At 40.1% G+C, this 17,992-nt stretch overlaps 1 protein-coding gene across 2 annotated transcripts in view; it reads left to right on the forward strand.

Annotated features, from left to right (window-relative positions):
- The window catches only part of c6 (complement component 6), a 37,466-nt gene that overhangs the window by 2,518 nt on the left and 16,956 nt on the right, over positions 1 to 17,992 (forward strand). Inside the window, exons 4-6 of one of the 2 annotated variants that reach the window (XM_038280654.1) lie at positions 3,095 to 3,236; positions 14,294 to 14,419; positions 14,583 to 14,745. In XM_038280654.1, coding sequence (XP_038136582.1) covers positions 3,095 to 3,236; positions 14,294 to 14,419; positions 14,583 to 14,745 — 431 coding nt within the window. Of the gene's footprint in view, positions 1 to 3,094; positions 3,237 to 13,802; positions 14,103 to 14,233; positions 14,420 to 14,582; positions 14,746 to 17,992 lie in introns of those variants that run through there. The other variant, XM_038280653.1, reaches the window with a different exon arrangement.

A 17,992-nucleotide genomic window follows, 5' to 3' on the forward strand; every position in this document is an offset into this window, starting at 1 on the left:
AATGGAGGATCATGCCTACTCTGTATCACAACGAAAAGCCCCGTCATCTGAGAAGCGGAAACACGACGAGAATAAACGCAAGCGTGACAAGAAACGACAAAAAACACGGATCAACATGGAGGAAAAAGGTTTTCAAAGTGACGCTCAAGTTGCCAGTTTTCTCTTGGACAGGTAATTAATCCTACACACACAATTGTCTAATATCACTGCAGTTTTTGGAGTACAGGATGCTCAGACCTGTCTAAAACAATAACATGCTGCGTGATGATGCTGTTACTCTCCAGTATACTTATTCAGCAACGTCCCTGACGTTTCACAGGTAATGATTCAGTAATTTTCTGTAAAATAATTTTCTGGATATATACCTCCGTTACTTCTCTCCGGCTCCTTTGGAGATCTTCAAGCCTTTCCTCCTCTGCTCTATTCACCCCGCTGGCCCTGGCTACACGCCCACCCCGGCCTCTCTGCCCTCTTCCTCTCCCTCTTCCTCGCCCTCTTCCTCGCCCTCTTCCTCTCCCTCTTCCTCGCCTTGTAACCCCCGTGCCACAAACAAGACTTGGACTCTGTAAACGGGGAATATATATTCTTCCAGCGAACACAATCTTGCTGTTAAACTAATGACTACAATTACTTCGTCTGTTTATATCACCATGCAAAGCAGCTCACCAAAACGTCACAACGACGTAGAAAAAATAACGGGTATATTTATTATCTAAAGTCTACATGAAATCTATACCCTACACAGACTAATGAAATACTATCTGTAAAATTATCTATGTAAACAAACCTCATCACTTGAGAAGGTAGGTGATGCGGACGTCGTGGAAGACATTTTGTCCCGTAACGCTCGCCGTACTGTTGGGGGGGAGAAGCGGTGGGGGGGAGACGTTCATGTTGCTGCAATCTGCAGTCTGGACGTTAGATGTCGCTGAAAATTACACACTGTAGCTTTAAGGTCTGGGCCTGGCAATGAATTAAAACTTTTTTTTTGTTTTTTTGGAACGTTGGCGAGGCGGTAGCGTGAGTTTGGTGAGGCGGTCGCCTCGCCAAGATAGTTCTGCGGGAAACACTGCAATACTAACTAGGGATGCACGATATTGGGATTTTGGCCGATATCCGATATGCCGATATTTTAAAACTCATGTAGCCGATAACCGATATCGATACTGATGTTAAAGCTGGACAAAAAATAAGTAGTCATTGAAAATAGCAGCTTTGTTATCCATTTCTGACACTTTGAATAATAATATACTCAAATATATTTTCATATGCTGATATGAAATAGATGTTTAAAAACGCGGTATCGATCTATTTTACTTTCAAAATCTCTTGAAATTTCATCGTTCTGTTACAAACTCTCATGATATTTGGAAATTCTTGTGAGATTTTGTTAGTAAAATAGATCGATACCGCGTCAATATATCAACATATAAAAATATGGCAACATTTCGTGAGTTTTCGGGGGATTTCGTAGCATAAAGATGACATATAGCAATATTTCATTAGTAAAAGAGATTGATATGGTGTTTTTAAATGGCAATATATCAGCATATGAAGATATTGTGATATTTTAATGTATCAATATTTTTCCCTCGTCTTTAAAAGTTTTTAAGTCTGTAAAAAAGAAGTTTTTGAGGAAGAAGAAGAAGTAGTATTTATTTTTATTTTTTTTTTAGACTTTAGAAACTCAGAAGCTGATCAAATATCGGGTTAAATATCGGTGGGGTGACCGATGTGCGATATTCACTTTTAAGGTCGATACCGATAGGGGGCCGATTATATCGTGAATCCCTAATACTAACATTACATTATCACACCGTACTCTCAGTCACTATGTAACTTAGCCTGTGAATTCCTAGCTAGCAGTTACTAGCTTAAATAAATAGGCGCTAACGTTAACGTGTGCTAGGCTACTTCAGTTGGCTTACTTAAAAAGTCTATGACTTACTCTTCATGTGACTCGACAGCGCAGACTCGCCCATTGTGAAAAAGCTGCACATCTTTTTTGCAGACTTTACAAGAGGCAACTCGTGGGGTTTGTCCCCGTTTAATCCATAATTTGTGTTTTTCATCTTCCAGCCAACTTTCATTGAAACGACAACCTCCCGGCATGGTGCAGTAGTGGTTTCATGGGGGCGGAGTCACACATGGAAATAGACTGGCAGATCGCAGTCACACATAAGAGAGCAGGTTTCATTTTCGGGCTCTCCAACATTTTATTTCTCCATTTAATAAACACGCGATTCAGTTAGATAGGTATTTGTTGCGAAAGAAATAGTTACAATTTCAAGAATTTCCTCCAAAATATAAGCACTTTTCAAACCTTGAAAACACAACGTCAAAATGCAAGCATTTTCAAGGATTTCCAGCACCCATACGAACCCTGAAAAGAGGACTTTCAGCTACTTTAAATTGTTTACTCTTGTGAATAAAAGCAACGTTTACTTTTTTCTAATGTCTTGCTGCCTTTCAAATCAACTTACGCCAACCCGCTTGCCCCAGATTAGCAAACATCCAAACATCTGCCTTTACAAAGATGCAAACACGGTTCTGATGGATGAAACTTTCAAACACCAGTGAAAGCAGTCAGGGTGTACTTAGATTTTCCACATGGCAGCGCCTCCATTACTGCTCCATCTGTGACTCAGTTAATAATGGCTGGATGGAGTCTGTGGTTTTTTTTTAACTCTGTAGATGGAGGAAAAAGTAAAGGGAAGTTCTGATAAATATTCAGCCTCAGATTATTCGAAAAGCATATTTTTCCGCGGTGATAATCCTAATATGCAGCAGATTAAATACTGAATACTGAATTTTATCAAGCTTTTCCTATTTAAACCTACCTTCAATGACCAGCAGAGGGCAGCAAAGAGCTGTTATTTTTTTTTATAATATTTACAATTAAAAGATCTTTAGAAACTTTACCTTTTTTGGGGGGATTTTAATTTCTAAAAACCTAAAAAAAAATACTTTAAGCCAGAGTTTTCATTCCCTTAAATGTTTTGCGTTTAATTTACAGTCTAGAATCCTGACAAAGCAGGACATTAACATGTCTAAAGTTTGTTTTGCTTTAATTAAGTGTTGAGTTTTGGTCCAGCAGGAACAGACCAGGAGCCGAGAGTCGACTTCAGGATGGACGAGAGCTCTGATGTCCCCATCCTGGAGGACAGATCCTCGTCTCCCATCGATTACCCTCAGGAGGCGTGGCTGGTGGGAATCGACATTGAGAACATAGAAAGGTGCCTTTTCTGGTCCTTTGCTTTTTCTTCATCTATAGTTTTTTTTTACAGTGTGAATCATTCTGTTTCGTGTCATTTTTCATTCCTTCTGCAGAGACATGAAAGAGATGCGAAACCTACTCAGCAAACTCAGGGAGACGATGCCATTGCCGCTGAAAAACCAAGGTGTGTTCTGCATGAAGCCTGCAGCCATCATGAGCTTCATCGACAGATAAAGGATCTTTGCGTCCAGTGTGGATGTTTTCTATCTGATACGTTCACATGTGAAAATCAAAGGTGTTCCACATCTACCACATGTAAAATCAGAGGTGTCAAAACTACACACATTTGTTACTTCAGTAGAAGTATAGATACTGCAGTTTAAAAACACTCTGATAAAAGTTGAAGTATCATCTTGACCTCTTTACTCAAGTAAAAGTGAAAAAGTATGTGCTCCAAAAACTACTGAAAGTATAAAAGTATAAAGTAACCTTTAAAAAAACAACCAGATTCCACTATATGAGTTGAAAGTTAAATTTTTCGACTATTTTAAAAAATTCTTTGAGATAGGGCCAAGGATGAGGGAGGTCTTGTTGGTCTCCATCTCCCGATACGCTCTCGCATGTGTCCGACCTTTTAGACATTTCAACATCTTTTTCTGAATCTAACATTGTAGCATCGCATAGATAATTCACGTTTGCAGTTTGAAGAACACTTGCTTGCTTCTGATGATTTCCTTTAGCTAAAGGAATAGTACACCCAAAACATGATTAGCCTTCATTTTCTACTCACCCCCATGCTGAACAACACTCTGGAGTACTTTTTTGATATCTCAAATGCATCTGGAGATCTGGGAGGCTTCTTGCTGTCTGCTGACATTCAAATAATGGAGGTCTATGGTGCCCGAGGCAGAAAGGTCCATAAAAGTCCACAAAAAACGTGTCAATATTCCTCCATACTGCTCGTCCAATGTATTCCAAGTGTCCTGAGTGGGTAGCATCCAGAATTTACTCGAAACAAAGTCATTTAGAATGTCTTTAGAGCATAAACAGTAGAATTCTCGTCACGATTTCCTGATCCAATGAGTCGATTATTTTTGATACGCAAGAATACACCACGATACAATTAGATTCGATTAATTGGTTCATTTTTTTTTTTTTTACACCTTACAGGCTAGACAATGTTTTAAATTTGAAATAAATCAATGAAAGCTGTAATATCATTATGCATTTTTTTTTTAGAAACAACAGCAAATAACAGAAGTAGAAAAGTTGCACTCAATCTATTCCTATTAAAACCTCATTTACTGAAAATTAATAATACCCCTGCCGGCTTGTTTTGCTTTTATGACCGAAATTGCGGAAAACAACTCTAGAAGTTTGACCCGCTAGAAGAGCGAGGTGCGCGAGAACGCTGAGACCCTTTTTCCACCTGGATCTCCGCTCTTTTTGGCCCTCATGTCCCTCCGTCGTCGGACTAAACTCGCCCCCACTTCCTCGCCGCCTCAGCCGTATCTAGACCCACAGCGTGTAGCACAGACCACGCTTCAATATTGAACATAATTTAAAAATGTCTGTGTCAAGCTCACTGCAACACACTGCTGTAAGAGTATAACCAGGAAGCGAGGTAGGAGGGCAAAATAGGTTTAGCGCCACCGCAGCACGGGAGGGAGAATTACGCCCAGGAGCAAATGGATAAAAATAGACCGGAGGAAAAAAAAAAACATGAATCGATTCTCTTGCGGACGTGTCGATGCATCGGATCGTCGGCTGTTGGATCGATGCATCGATACAAAACGATTATTATTTACACCCCTACCATTTACTCCATAGTAGTAAATGGTAGGGGTGCCATTTCACGGCATGTCCAGGTTGGTTTTGAGCTTTTTTTTTTACTATAATTATAAATGAATTTAATTAGATAAAATCTTAACTTCATAGTCTGATCTTTATGCTGCTAATCTTTAAACCTCCATGCTGTTAATCAGCCTCTTCGCAGCAGCAGGTTTTTATGAATCTCTGATTGGAACAAAGATGTCTGTTTTCTGTTGCAGATGACAGCAGCTTGTTAAACCTGACTCCCCAGCCGCTGATCCAGCAGAGGAAGAGGCGCTTCCCGGGGCTCTGCTGCGTGGTGTCGGGCTGAGAATCCGGGCGCACCGCGGCTGTCGACGCGCACACGACAAGGACCTTTACTTCAGCTTTCATTAAGTGGGATTCATTGATAACACTTGTCGCTTTTTTTTTTTGTTTTTTCGTCCTGGTTTAGCCTCAAGAATGTTTCAACTTATTTATCAGGTATCTTATTTAAAAACAGGTCTATAAAAAAATCTAAAGAATCTCATTATTTATTTTTTTCATTTCTACCAGTCTTACATTTCCAGTATTTCCTCCATTTCAGTTTTTTTTCAATCTCCTAAAAACTAAAGCGCGTAAATGTTCTGGCTATGCACCGGCATCTTCAGTGTCCTGCTTCTCATAAAACGTGCCGCGGTGTAAAAACGTCATTCGTCTGCTAATCTGTGTGATGTGACTGAGCAAGTCCTCCACATTATGGTGCATATCTGCCAGTGGCTCCAATATAGAGAGAGAGAAGAGAGGAAAAGAAGAAAAGCTGCTTCCAGATCTTAACCATCATATTTTTATTGCCTCGATGTTGTCAGTGCTAACTTCGCCTATCTGACAGTAGAGTTTGCAGAAAAAATCTGCTTTTTTTTGTTTGTTTTTTGCCTAAACAGCTGACTGGTGTCTGTTAAAAAAAAAAAAAATGTGCATGAAAGCAAAATAATACACCCCTCTGATAAATATGTCACAGAGTTTTCGAAAGTGTTGCATTTAAAAGTATTTAATACAAACCGTCTCATCTCTGCAATTCAGGGCTTGACATTAACGTTTTTATTAACCAGCCTCAGATTTTCTTTTTTTTTTTTTTTTTTAAACAGCCTCTGGTTTTCTTTTTTTGTTTTTGTTTTTTTGTTGTTTAAAAAAAAAAAAGCCTCTGGTTTTCTAAATTTACTACCCACTCATCACTTGACCCAATTTAATTGTTGGGAAATGACGTTTAATATGATTAAAGCTGACTCTGTCGTGCTGAAGTTTTAATTAGATTTACGATGTTCTGAAATGTAAATGAGTCTGTAAACACTCATAAAAACTCCATCGAATGTTTCATATGTTCTATAGGTCATTTCCAAGTATGGTTAGATTCTATGTTTGGCTCCTTTTATGCGAAAATAATAAAATGTGTTTTTTCTTTTTGAACATTTGAACTGAAATATTTATTTAAAAAAAAACTTAATATGGGCAAGAAAATGAAAATGAGATATTGCCCGTTTAAGCAGGTATTGACTAGGGGTGTAAATCACATCCATCATGTCGATTCGATTCAGTATCGATTTCCTGACCCAACGATTCAATTATTTTCGATACGCAAGAATACACCACGATACGATTCAATCGATTAATTGGTTCTTTTTTTTTTACCTTACAGGCTAGACAATGTTTCAAATTTGAAATAAATCAATGAAAGCTGTAATATAGTTATGCATTTTTTTGAGAAACAACAGCAAATAATACAAGTAGAAAAGTTGTACTCCACCTATTCCTTTTAAAACCTCATTAAATGAAAAATAATAATACCCCTGCGTTATAGATTCTGAAAGGCTTTGCATCAAAAAATACTGATCACAATCAGTGCAATGAGTCCAATGCAATACCTCGGCTCCAGACGTCCCGCCCCCTCCACAGACGCTCCGCTGCTCCTCTCTCAAATTGTAGCTGACCGCAAACAGTGCCGCAGACAGGAGGCCGGCTTGTTTTGTTTTTATGACCGAAATTGCGGAAAAAAACTCGTGAAGTTTGACCCGCTAGAAGAGCGAGGTGCGCGAGAACGCTGAGACCCTTTTTCCACCTGGATCTCCGCTCTTTTTGGCCCTCATGTCCCTCCGTCGTCGGACTAAACTCGCCCCCACTTCCTCGCCGCCTCGGCCGTATCTAGACCCACAGCGTGTAGCACAGACCACGCTTCAATGTTGAGCATAATTTAAAAATGTCTGCATCAAGCTCACTGCAACACACTGCTGTAAGAGAATAACCAGGAAGCGAGGTAGGAGGGCAAAATAGGTTTAGCGCCACCGCAGCACGGGAGGAGAATTACGCCCAGGGGCAAATGGATAAAAATAGACCGGAGGAAAAAAAAAACATGAATCGATTCTCTTGCGGACGTGTCGATGCATCGGATCGTCGGCTGTTGGATCGATGCATCGATGCAAAACAATTATTATTTACACCCCTAGTCTTTACAGCAGTAAGTTCAACACAGAGCAGAAAGAAATATCTTCATGATAATTCAGAAAACTCAAATAAAAAAGTCAGTGCAGTATTTTACATTGTGCTGGCGAAGACTCAGTCATCCAGGTCATAGTTATTTCAAAAAAACAATCCACTGAACTTTGTTTCCAAGTTTGAAGACGTTTCGCTTCCCATCCAGGAAACTTTTTCAATTCAAAGTGTCAGAATTGGCGTTGAGTTCGAGGCTTTATAGAGTGGACCGAAAAAACTTTGTTTTGGCTGAGAAAACATGCAAACTGAACTGGTCCGGCCCTTAGGAATAGGGGTTGCTAGAGTTCTTTGTTAGCCTTTAATACCTGTCTATGTCTCTGAAAGAGGGTTGTTAGAGGGAATTGTTGGTCTGAAACAGACGAGGTGTTTTTTTTCCCTGTATGGTGGATTGGGTTACGTTTATAGCAGGAAGGAATTAACTCTATCGCTGCATTGTACGTTTTTGAAAGCTGAAACCTGACTTCACCCCCTCTGTTTAAGGTTGTTTTTTCTTTCTTAACCTAGATGGCTTCCTTCATGCCCCTTTCAAACCATTAGATGTAGATATAGACGCCACTCTGCTCATATTAGGTCTGGGGGTTTGTCTTTAGGATGCACTAGTCTCTGTTTAAGGGTCTTATTTGGTTTGACCAGAAGTATTTTACGTTCTCCTCTGAGCCATTTACAAACACGGAAGGCAAACAAATAATTAACTCTGAGATAGTTGTCAATTAATGGTTTATTAGATTCAAATTTGTCCTACACAATAAAATACTGAGGATTCGTTTAGTTAAAAAGACATTCTTTTCAGTGTTGTAGTGTTACTGCCATCCACTAGAGGGTGCCACTCACTGGTATTTGTGAGTAAAAGTGGAGCAAAAGGGATGCTAAAGCAGAAACATGGAGACCAGAGTCCAGTCTGGGATATTTTCACTGTTTACTGAGGACAAAGATGCAGAATGAACTTAATGTTTGTAAATATAAACACTGGAAACTCCTTCTGTTATCACCTAAATGGCGCCTATTTAGACGTGCTGCATGTCAGAGCAGCGTAACATCCTTGCTGCGCCTGAAAGGTGAGAACTTGATGATAGAAAAGTGAAGGCCATATCACAGCACTTTTGTAATAATAGAAAACATGCTAGCAATTAGAGCTTTAGATGGGATTGTTGATAAATAGTACGTATAAGTAGCCATGTTTAAACATTGAGAACAATTAGAAACCTGCTTTAAAAGCACCGCTAACAGCACAAAGCCTCTTCCAGCTCTGATTGGTGGAATAGACTTAAAACAGAGTAATATCTTAGTGTTCACTTAATTAAAACAAAGTAAGAAATAGTCTGACAGTGTCGGAGTGACATACCCTCCTCTGTACACTGGAAATAAATGTTTCTCTTATTTTATAAATATTTTTTATTCAGTAACCTGATAGATTCTTTTTTAGTTATATCATAAAAATTAGTAAGAAAGCATTTATTAGTCCAATCTTTCAGTATTCAACACAACTGGCACAATAAATAGCTAAACATTTCATTGTGAAATATTATATAGCCCTTCATGTTGCGAAAAAATTATCTTGATTAAAGCGAAAACTCAAGTTTTTTCTTATAAATCAGTCGTTAATCAATCAATAAGATTTATCCACTTAAGATTAATTAACTTAATTGATTACTTCCCTACGAACAACCTTTCTCAACCTTTTTCTCATTAACTGGCCTTTTCTTTTCTTTGTCTTCCTGTCCTTCGCTTAATCCTCAGGCATTCTTCTCTCCTCTCCGGGTTTCTGACACCTTGGTTTTGCCCCATTAAGCTTCACAGTTGTGTCCTCCACAGGAGCAACAAACAGACCAATGAGAAAACATGTGCTTATGGGAATTGTAGTGTTATAGCATCACATTTCAAAATGTTTAATTCTGATTCCATTTAAGAAGATGAAATAAAAAAAAATGCTGGAGTGTTGATGTCAAGCCCTGCTTAAACCTTTTAAAGTGTTGGATCGCGCTACGCCATGCCTCCGTGTCTGATCAAGCTTTATATGATGGGAAAACGCAGTTCATAGCTGTGAAATGGAAGGAAAACTATTTTTTTAATCTGTTTTTATTTGACAATCGTATTTGTGACGGTGTTCCTGCATGTTCTCCCTGTGCATGGGTAGTTTGTCTCCGGGTACTCCTGCTTCTTGCTGCTGTCCAAAAACTGTTTTATGATCCCAAATTGCCTTTGGGTTCTTCACAATAAGTGTGCATGGTTCCATGTTCTGTGTTAGCCTGTGATTGGTGGGCTGTGCACCATGGGTGTACAGCCATCCACCAAAAAAGCAACTTGGTTTATTTTTGCTTAACGCTGGAGCCAATCTGGAACAAGCACAACAGATTTTCCAAATATTTCCCTCAAGATCCATTAGATTCCTGCGTCACTACTGGTGATTACAGTTTTTGTGTTTTTATTTTGGAGGTTTTTGACATGGTAGGGCATCAGAGAATCAGGACAGGACTGACAGAAGAATTAACTTTGGAAAGGAATTAAAATCTCAAATAAAAGCGGGGATGCAGAACTGATGCAGACCTGTCATTAACTACCATATTTAACATCTGTTAAACTTGTAACTTTAATGTGATGAAATTATAGTGTGCTGCTATAAAACATGGAGAGGCTGAATCACCTTATGAGAGACTATAAAAGAAACTGTACTCAAGAGGCAGACTCACCTCACAGACTTGTATAAAAGTAACGTTTTGCAGAGAGAACATTGCTTTACACTAGTTTATATCCGTTAATGAACAATACTACCCACTTCTTTAGATATTTGGTCTTGATATGAATCTCCCAGCTCCCTAGAGGGGGACAGTTCTGTAGTTGTAGGGTAAGTGGCTCGTTGAGGAAGTCAGTGTTTACAACAGTGCTGTTTTCAAAAAGGTCCTGTAGGGGGAGCACCACTCAAAAATCAGGTAGAGCTGTTTTTCAGTGTCCCTTTTAGCCACTAGGGGTGTTAGACCAGAAACTTGCAGGTTTAGTGCTTCTGAAATGACCCTATTGTTGCAGAAAACAGTCTCCTTCTGTGCTTTGGAAGTCATAGAGTTGAAGACAAGGAAATATTTAGCCCTCAAGATTAACTGTTACATCAGAGAACCAAAAATGTGTCTAAAAGAGTAAAGATCAGATGTGATTTGTAAGCGAACAACGTTTCGCTTAGCTGTCTGGGTCACATGACCCATTCAGCAATGGATATTACCCTCTCGAGTTCAACTAGCGAGTTTTTTGATTAGAGCACTCTACATGCAGCATTGAAACGCAGGAAGTATGGAATATTGCCCAGAAAAATGATTTAATATATCTCATATTTAGTTATACTTAGGTCAGATGTTATGCAGTGTTGCTTTCAATGCACCAAAGTAAGCAGAAAAAGCTTATCAATACTCTGTACATTCACTCATTGACCACCATCCCGCTCTGGAAATGTGGAGGGCCGTTATCCTGCCGTGAACCCTGGTCTCATATCTTCTTCAGTAAACCAAATTTTCCTTCCATTCCCCAACTTCTGAACTTAATTATTTAATTTTGCCACAAAGAAGCCTAAAATAATTAAATTGTAACATTTGAAAGGAAACTTTTCCTTCTTTTTTTTATTTCCTTTATCCTTCCGGGGGCTTCTCTAAAATAAAGATGAAAAATGCCTTTTTGCACTAGTTTAAAAAAGTGTCACTTAAAAACAGAAAAAAAACTATTGTATCCAGCTGGGTTCTATTTTCCCACTGAATGTAAAGTAATCTGTAATCTGTGCTTATTTTCAGTTACGCTGCGATGTTGTGCTGCTAGCTTTAATCTGTCCTGTTTTAGCATGTGTGTGATTCAGATGTGTTGATGTCTCCTGCAGAGTAGAAGGAAATGCTAAACCTAATGTACAGCTAAGGACATTTTATAACAAAAATAAAGTTTTATACAAAAGAACAAAAACGATTCCAGTTTATTTTTCATTGAATCCTTTGTAGTCATGCTTGATAAGGATCCATGGCATGGCTCAGGGGCCAGCACAAGCACGCTGGTTTAAGTTTAAGTTCCCTAAACTTCACATGTACCCTAACCTTCACATGTAACATAACCTTCATATGTAACCTAACCTTTGCTGGTACCCTAACATTCACATATACCCTAAACTTCACATGCATCCTGACCTTCACATGTACCCTAAACTTCACATGTACCCTAACCTTCGCATGTACCCTAACCTTCACATATACCCTAAACTTCACATGCATCCTGACTTTCACATGTATCCTAAACTTCACATGTACCATAACCTTTGCATGTACCATAACCTTCACATGTACCCAAACCTTAACATGTACCCATGCCTTCACATGTACCCTAACCTTCTTAGTACCCTAATTTTCGCATTAATCATAACCTTCACATTTACCCTAAATTTAACATGTACCCTAACCTTCACATGTACCCAACAATTCAATGTACCCTAACCTTCACATATACCCTAAACTTCACATGCATCCTGACCTTCACATGTACCCTAAACTTCACATGTACCCTAACCTTCGCATGTACCATAACCTTCCTATGTACCCTAACTTTCGCATGTACCATAACCTTCACATTTACCCTAAATTTAACATGTACCCTAACATTAGCATATACCCTAAACTTCACATGCACCATAACCTTCACATGTATCCTACAATTCACTGTACCCTAAACTTCACATGTACCACAACCTTCACATGTACCCAAACCTTAACATTTACCCTAACCTTCTTAGTACCCTAACTTTCGCCATGTACCATAACCTTTCGCATGTACCCTAAACTTCACATGTACCCAAACCTTCACATGTACCCTAACCTTCTTAGTACCCTAACTTTCGCCAAGTACCATAACCTTCACATGTACCCTAAACTTCACATGTACCCTAACCTTTGCATGTACCATAAACTTTGCATGTACCCTAAATTTCACATGTTCCATAGCCTTCACATGTACCCAAACCTTAACATGTACCCATACCTTCACATGTACCCTAACCTTCTTAGTACCCTAACTTTCGCATGTACCATAAACTTCACATTTACCCTAAATTCAACATGTACCCTAACCTTCTTAGTAACCTAACTTTCACATGTACCATAACCTTCACATTTACCCTAAATTTAACATGTACCCCAACCTTAGCATGTACCCTAAACTTCACTGTACCCTAAACTTCACATGTACCCAAACCTTTGCATGTACCATAACCTTCACATTTACCCTAAATTTAACATGTACCCTACAGTAACCTTCTTATTACCCTAACTTTCGCCATGTACCATAACCTTCACATGTACCCTAAACTTCACATGTACCCTAACCTTCACATGTACCCTAACTTTCACATGTACCCTAACCTTCACATGTACCCTAACCTTCTTAGTACCTTAAATTTTGCATGTACCATAACCTTCACATTTTCCCTAAATGTAACATGTACCCTAACCTCAGCATGTACCCCAAAACTTTACATGTACCCAAACCTTCACATGTACCCAAACCTTCACATGTACCCTAACTTTCACATGTACCCTAACCTTCACATGTACCCTAACCTTCGCATGTACCCTAAACTTTGCATGTACCCTAACCTTCACATGTACCCAAACCTTCACATGTACCCTAACCTTCTTAGTACCCTAACTTTTGCATGTACCATAACCTTCACATGTACCCTAAACTTAACATGTAACCTAACCTTAGCATGTACCCTCAACTTCACATGTACCCTAACTTTCACATGTACCCTAACCCTTTCCAAGTCATAAAATAGCATAACAAATTACAGTAAGGCTGTTTTAAAGGAGTTTTTTAATTAGATGTTTACCATATTTCTCAACAACTGATTTCAGTGGTGTGACATTTATTTCAACTGTATTTTATCAGTGTTATTTTTACACACACATATATACACTATAATAAGAAAATTATGTCATCAACACTTTAAACTTCTCCAAAGCCTCCTTTGTGATCTGTCTGCTGCTCCTTGGTCTCCAGGATGCTGTTCCTTCCCGTTTCGGATGGTTTTGTTTAACAAAATGCTGCAATGATCCAAACTTAGCTTAAATGTTTTTCTACCAAACCAACTGCTCGATTGTGCAAAGCTCTGGATTGGGAAAATTCTTGGACCACTTAAGAAAGTCAGATATGTGAGGAAACACCCCCCTTTTCTGGAAGATAAGATCTCTATGTGAAACACAGGACATCTGGTTTGCATCTCAGCAACCTGGAAACTCCAGAGCTCATTCTCTTCCCGTAACAACCTTGAGCAGCAGTGTTATATGAGAACTTTCTGTACACTGATCAAGTTTTTTTATTTTTTCATTTATATATTTGATGTGGTTTCTGACACTGATTGGTAAACTTAAACCATGGGACTTCCCAGAGCATCCTTGCTGTTTTATAACAGCCCCTAACAGAGAGCTCAGACTCAGATCTGCCTGCAGTGCAGAGTTCATCAGCTCTGCTTTTGCTCTTAAATTCCTGCAGATATCTGTCTGAAACCCACTGCTGCAGAAGAACTCATCTGGTAAGTCAGTTTGATGTTTTTAAAGCCTTAACTTTTACAGCAACACCTTCTGCAGAAGTAAACTATCCTTACTTTTACTGCATAAAACAAGCAGATGCATTTAAACAACTGGGGATTTGTTTATTGAATAGGAAACTTGTTAAGCAAGGGGTGAAAACATTTCAAGTGTCAGCAATGGCTCCTAGCTGCAGCTTGATGCTGCTGATGCTCCTCAGCTGCATATCGGGGAGCCTGGCCTGTCACTGCGACCGTTACCCCTGGACCTCCTGGTCCATCTGCACCACAACCTGCAACTACGGCACTCAGATCAGAAGCAGGTGAGACACGACAACTACAGAGTTCAGAAAATGCTGGAATTTGTGCTCTTCTGTATTAGAAAAATTGCAGTTGAGCAACAAAGAACCAGATTATATGTTGTTGTGAAATCCAAAGAAGACGATGATTGATGTATTTAGAGACTTTCCTCTCTTTCTCCCGTAGGAGGCCTCCTTCTGGTGATGATTCTTATTATTGGAAGAACAGCTGCCAACAGCTGTGTGCCAAATTTGAATCAAGGGCTTGTAACGAGCAGGCTTGTCCGATTAACTGCATTTTGTCGGAGTTTACCCAGTGGTCCGACTGCTCGCCCTGCGCCAGGAAGCAGGCAAGGAACTCACAATCACGTGAAATTAATTTTTCTTCCTTTTTTCATACAAAATATTTGGTTTTAAAGAGGAAAGTTGAACAAAAATCTACTATAAACACAGAAAACTGAAGAAATAGATTACTGTATAGATATCACAAGAACTTCACAAAAAATATTTTTATTATAAATCATAAATCCTGGACAATCAGAAAGTAATTTCTTGTGTAAATTGGCAATAAAAGGGTTTTTATAAAAGGAGAAAAAAGGAACTTTGGTTAATATGCAGAGGTGGGTAGGAGTTAAATTTGCTTGAGTTACTGTTTGAAAATAATGTACTTTTAGGATTAGTACTAGGAGTTTTAGTGCATTTTATTTTTTCTTAAGTCAAAAAACCTTATAAAGTATCACAACTATTATTAAGTTTTCTGGGTACTCCGTGTATTTTGAGTAAATTAACTTGGTGAAAAGAAGCTTGTTTTAAACAAAGATGCACCATAAAGACACTTATTTCCTTTTTGCACTCAAGGCTTATTGGTCTGATGATATTTTCCATCTGCTGAATCTGTCATTTAGAGGTTGAGTGAAAATATATTAAACAGTTTAATTTAATTTATCCTGTTCTAACATATTGTAACTTTTGATTTTGTAAGTACTAGTTCTCAAATGATGTATTTTGAAGTATTCACTCCACATAAAATTGTTATGAAGAATTACACTATGTTATATTTTTTTATCTAATTTTTAGAAAAGAAACAGAATTTGCACATCATTTTATATTTCTATACATTACTTTAAGACACTTAATATGTGTGGTAAGCAGATTAGTTAATCAGTACTTAGGTAGTACTTTAAACAGCCTTTCTGATCTGACTCATTTCTTGGATGAGTATTGTCTTACTTTTACTTTATCAAAAATATGAAGAAATAGTGCTTCTCCTGCTTTAGTGCATTTTTTCTGTACTCTTCCCTCCTCTGGTGATATGACTCAAGTTAACAATGTAGCATTAATGCTACATGGTGACAATGCTAATGCCAGTTTGCTCATACAGTTTTTTTTTCTGTTACTGGAACATTAAAACTAAGCAGAATTGTGGACGGGTTTACTATGTCTCGTTACAAAAATGCATTTGTTTAGATTAACCTCAAGAGATTTGAAATAATACTGATTAGTTATGAAAAGTAAGTAGCTTATCTGCATTTTGCAGCAGTCTTCTCAGTTTGGAGAATCAGGATAAAATTCCAGAAGTGTATAAAGTACTTTTAAAAAAAAAGTTTATGGAAAAATACCTTAACAGAAGATGTTTAACTATCTGTTCACAATCATATAAAAAATAACCTATCTAAGAGAAAGAAAACTTAACAGTAACTTAGGTTCTTTGAGAGGGGTCTGGCTGCAGACCTGCACTGTCGGGACCAAGAGCTGCACCAGTATCCAGAGCTGCACTGTCAGGACCCAGAGCTGCACTATTACCCAGAGCAGCACTGTCAGGACCCAGAGCTGCACTATCACCCAGAGCTGCACTGTCAGGACCCAGAGCTGCACTATCACCCAGAGCTGCACTGTCAGGACCCAGAGCTGCACTATCACCCAGAGCTGCATGTCAGGACCCAGAGCTGCACTATTACCCAGAGCTGCACTGTCAGGACCCAGAGCTGCACTGTCAGGACCCAGAGCTGCACTGTCAGGACCCAGAGCTGCATGTCAGGACCCAGAGCTGCACTATTACCCAGAGCTGCATGTCAGGACCCAGAGCTGCACTGTTACCCAGAGCTGCACTGTCAGGACCCAGAGCTGCACGGTCAGGACCCAGAGCTGCACTGTCAGGACCCAGAGCTACATTATTACCCAGAGCTGAACTGTCAGGACCCAGAGCTGCACTATTACCCAAAGCAGCACTGTCAGGACCCAGAGCTGCATTATTACCCAGAGCTGAACTGTCAGGACCCAGAGCTGCACTATTACCCAGAGCTGCACTGTCAGGACCCAGAGCTGCACTATTACCCAGAGCTGCATGTCAGGACCCAGAGCTGCACTGTTACCCAGAGCTGCACTGTCAGGACCCAGAGCTGCACGGTCAGGACCCAGAGCTGCACTGTCAGGACCCAGAGCTGCATTATTACCCAGAGCGGAACTGTCAGGACCCAGAGCTGCACTATTACCCAGAGCAGCACTGTCAGGACCCAGAGCTGCACTGTCAGGGCCCAGAGCTGCACTAGTACTCAGAGCTGCACTGTCAGAACCCAAAGCAGAACTTTCAGGACACAGACATGCACTTGTACCCAGAACTGTACTGTCAGGACCCAGAGCTGCACTGTCAGAACCCAGAGCTGGCCTGTTAGGACCCAGACATGCACTAGTACCTAGAGCTGCATTGTCAGGCCCAGAGCTGCACTGTCAGGGCCCAGAGCTGCATTGTCAGGACCCAGAGTTGCATTGTCAGGACCCAGAGCTGTACTGTCAGGACCCAGAGCTACATTGTCAGGCCCAGAGCTGTACTGTCAGGACCCAGAGTTGCATTGTCAGGACCCAGAGCTGTACTGTCAGGGCCCAGAGCTGTACTGTCAGGACCCAGAGTTGCATTGTCAGGACCCAGAGCTGTACTGTCAGGACCCAGAGCTGTACTGTCAGGACCCAGAGCTGCATTATTACCCAGAGCTGAACTGTCAGGACCCAGAGCTGCACTATTACCCAGAGCTGCACTGTCAGGGCCCAGAGCTGCACTAGTACTCAGAGCTGCACTGTCAGAACCCAAAGCAGAACTTTCAGGACACAGACATGCACTTGTACCCAGAACTGTACTGTCAGGACCCAGAGTGGCACTGTCAGGACCCAGAGCTGCACTGTCAGAACCCAGAGCTGGCCTGTTAGGACCCAGACATGCACTAGTACCCAGAGCTACATTGTCAGGCCCAGAGCTGCACTGTCAGGGCCCAGAGTTGCATTGTCAGGACCCAGAGCTGTACTGTCAGGGCCCAGAGCTGTACTGTCAGGACCCAGAGTTGCATTGTCAGGACCCAGAGCTGTACTGTCAAGACCCAGAGCTGCATTGTCAGGACCCAGAGCTGTAATGTCAGGACCCAGAGCTGCATTGTCAGGACCCAGAGCTCCAGTTTCAGGACCCAGACTGCACTGATGGAACCGGAGGTTTATTCAAAGACTTTCAAAGTAAAAGCGAAGTTGATTTGAGGCATTTCAAAAGTCAAGCTAGTACCGATAAACTCCCCATGAAGCTAGCTTACTTTCAAACAAAAAAACCTATGTACA

This window comes from Cyprinodon tularosa, unplaced genomic scaffold, assembly GCF_016077235.1.
Source record: "Cyprinodon tularosa strain WSP-4 unplaced genomic scaffold, ASM1607723v1 ctg162, whole genome shotgun sequence".
NCBI classification, from domain to species: domain Eukaryota; kingdom Metazoa; phylum Chordata; class Actinopteri; order Cyprinodontiformes; family Cyprinodontidae; genus Cyprinodon; species Cyprinodon tularosa.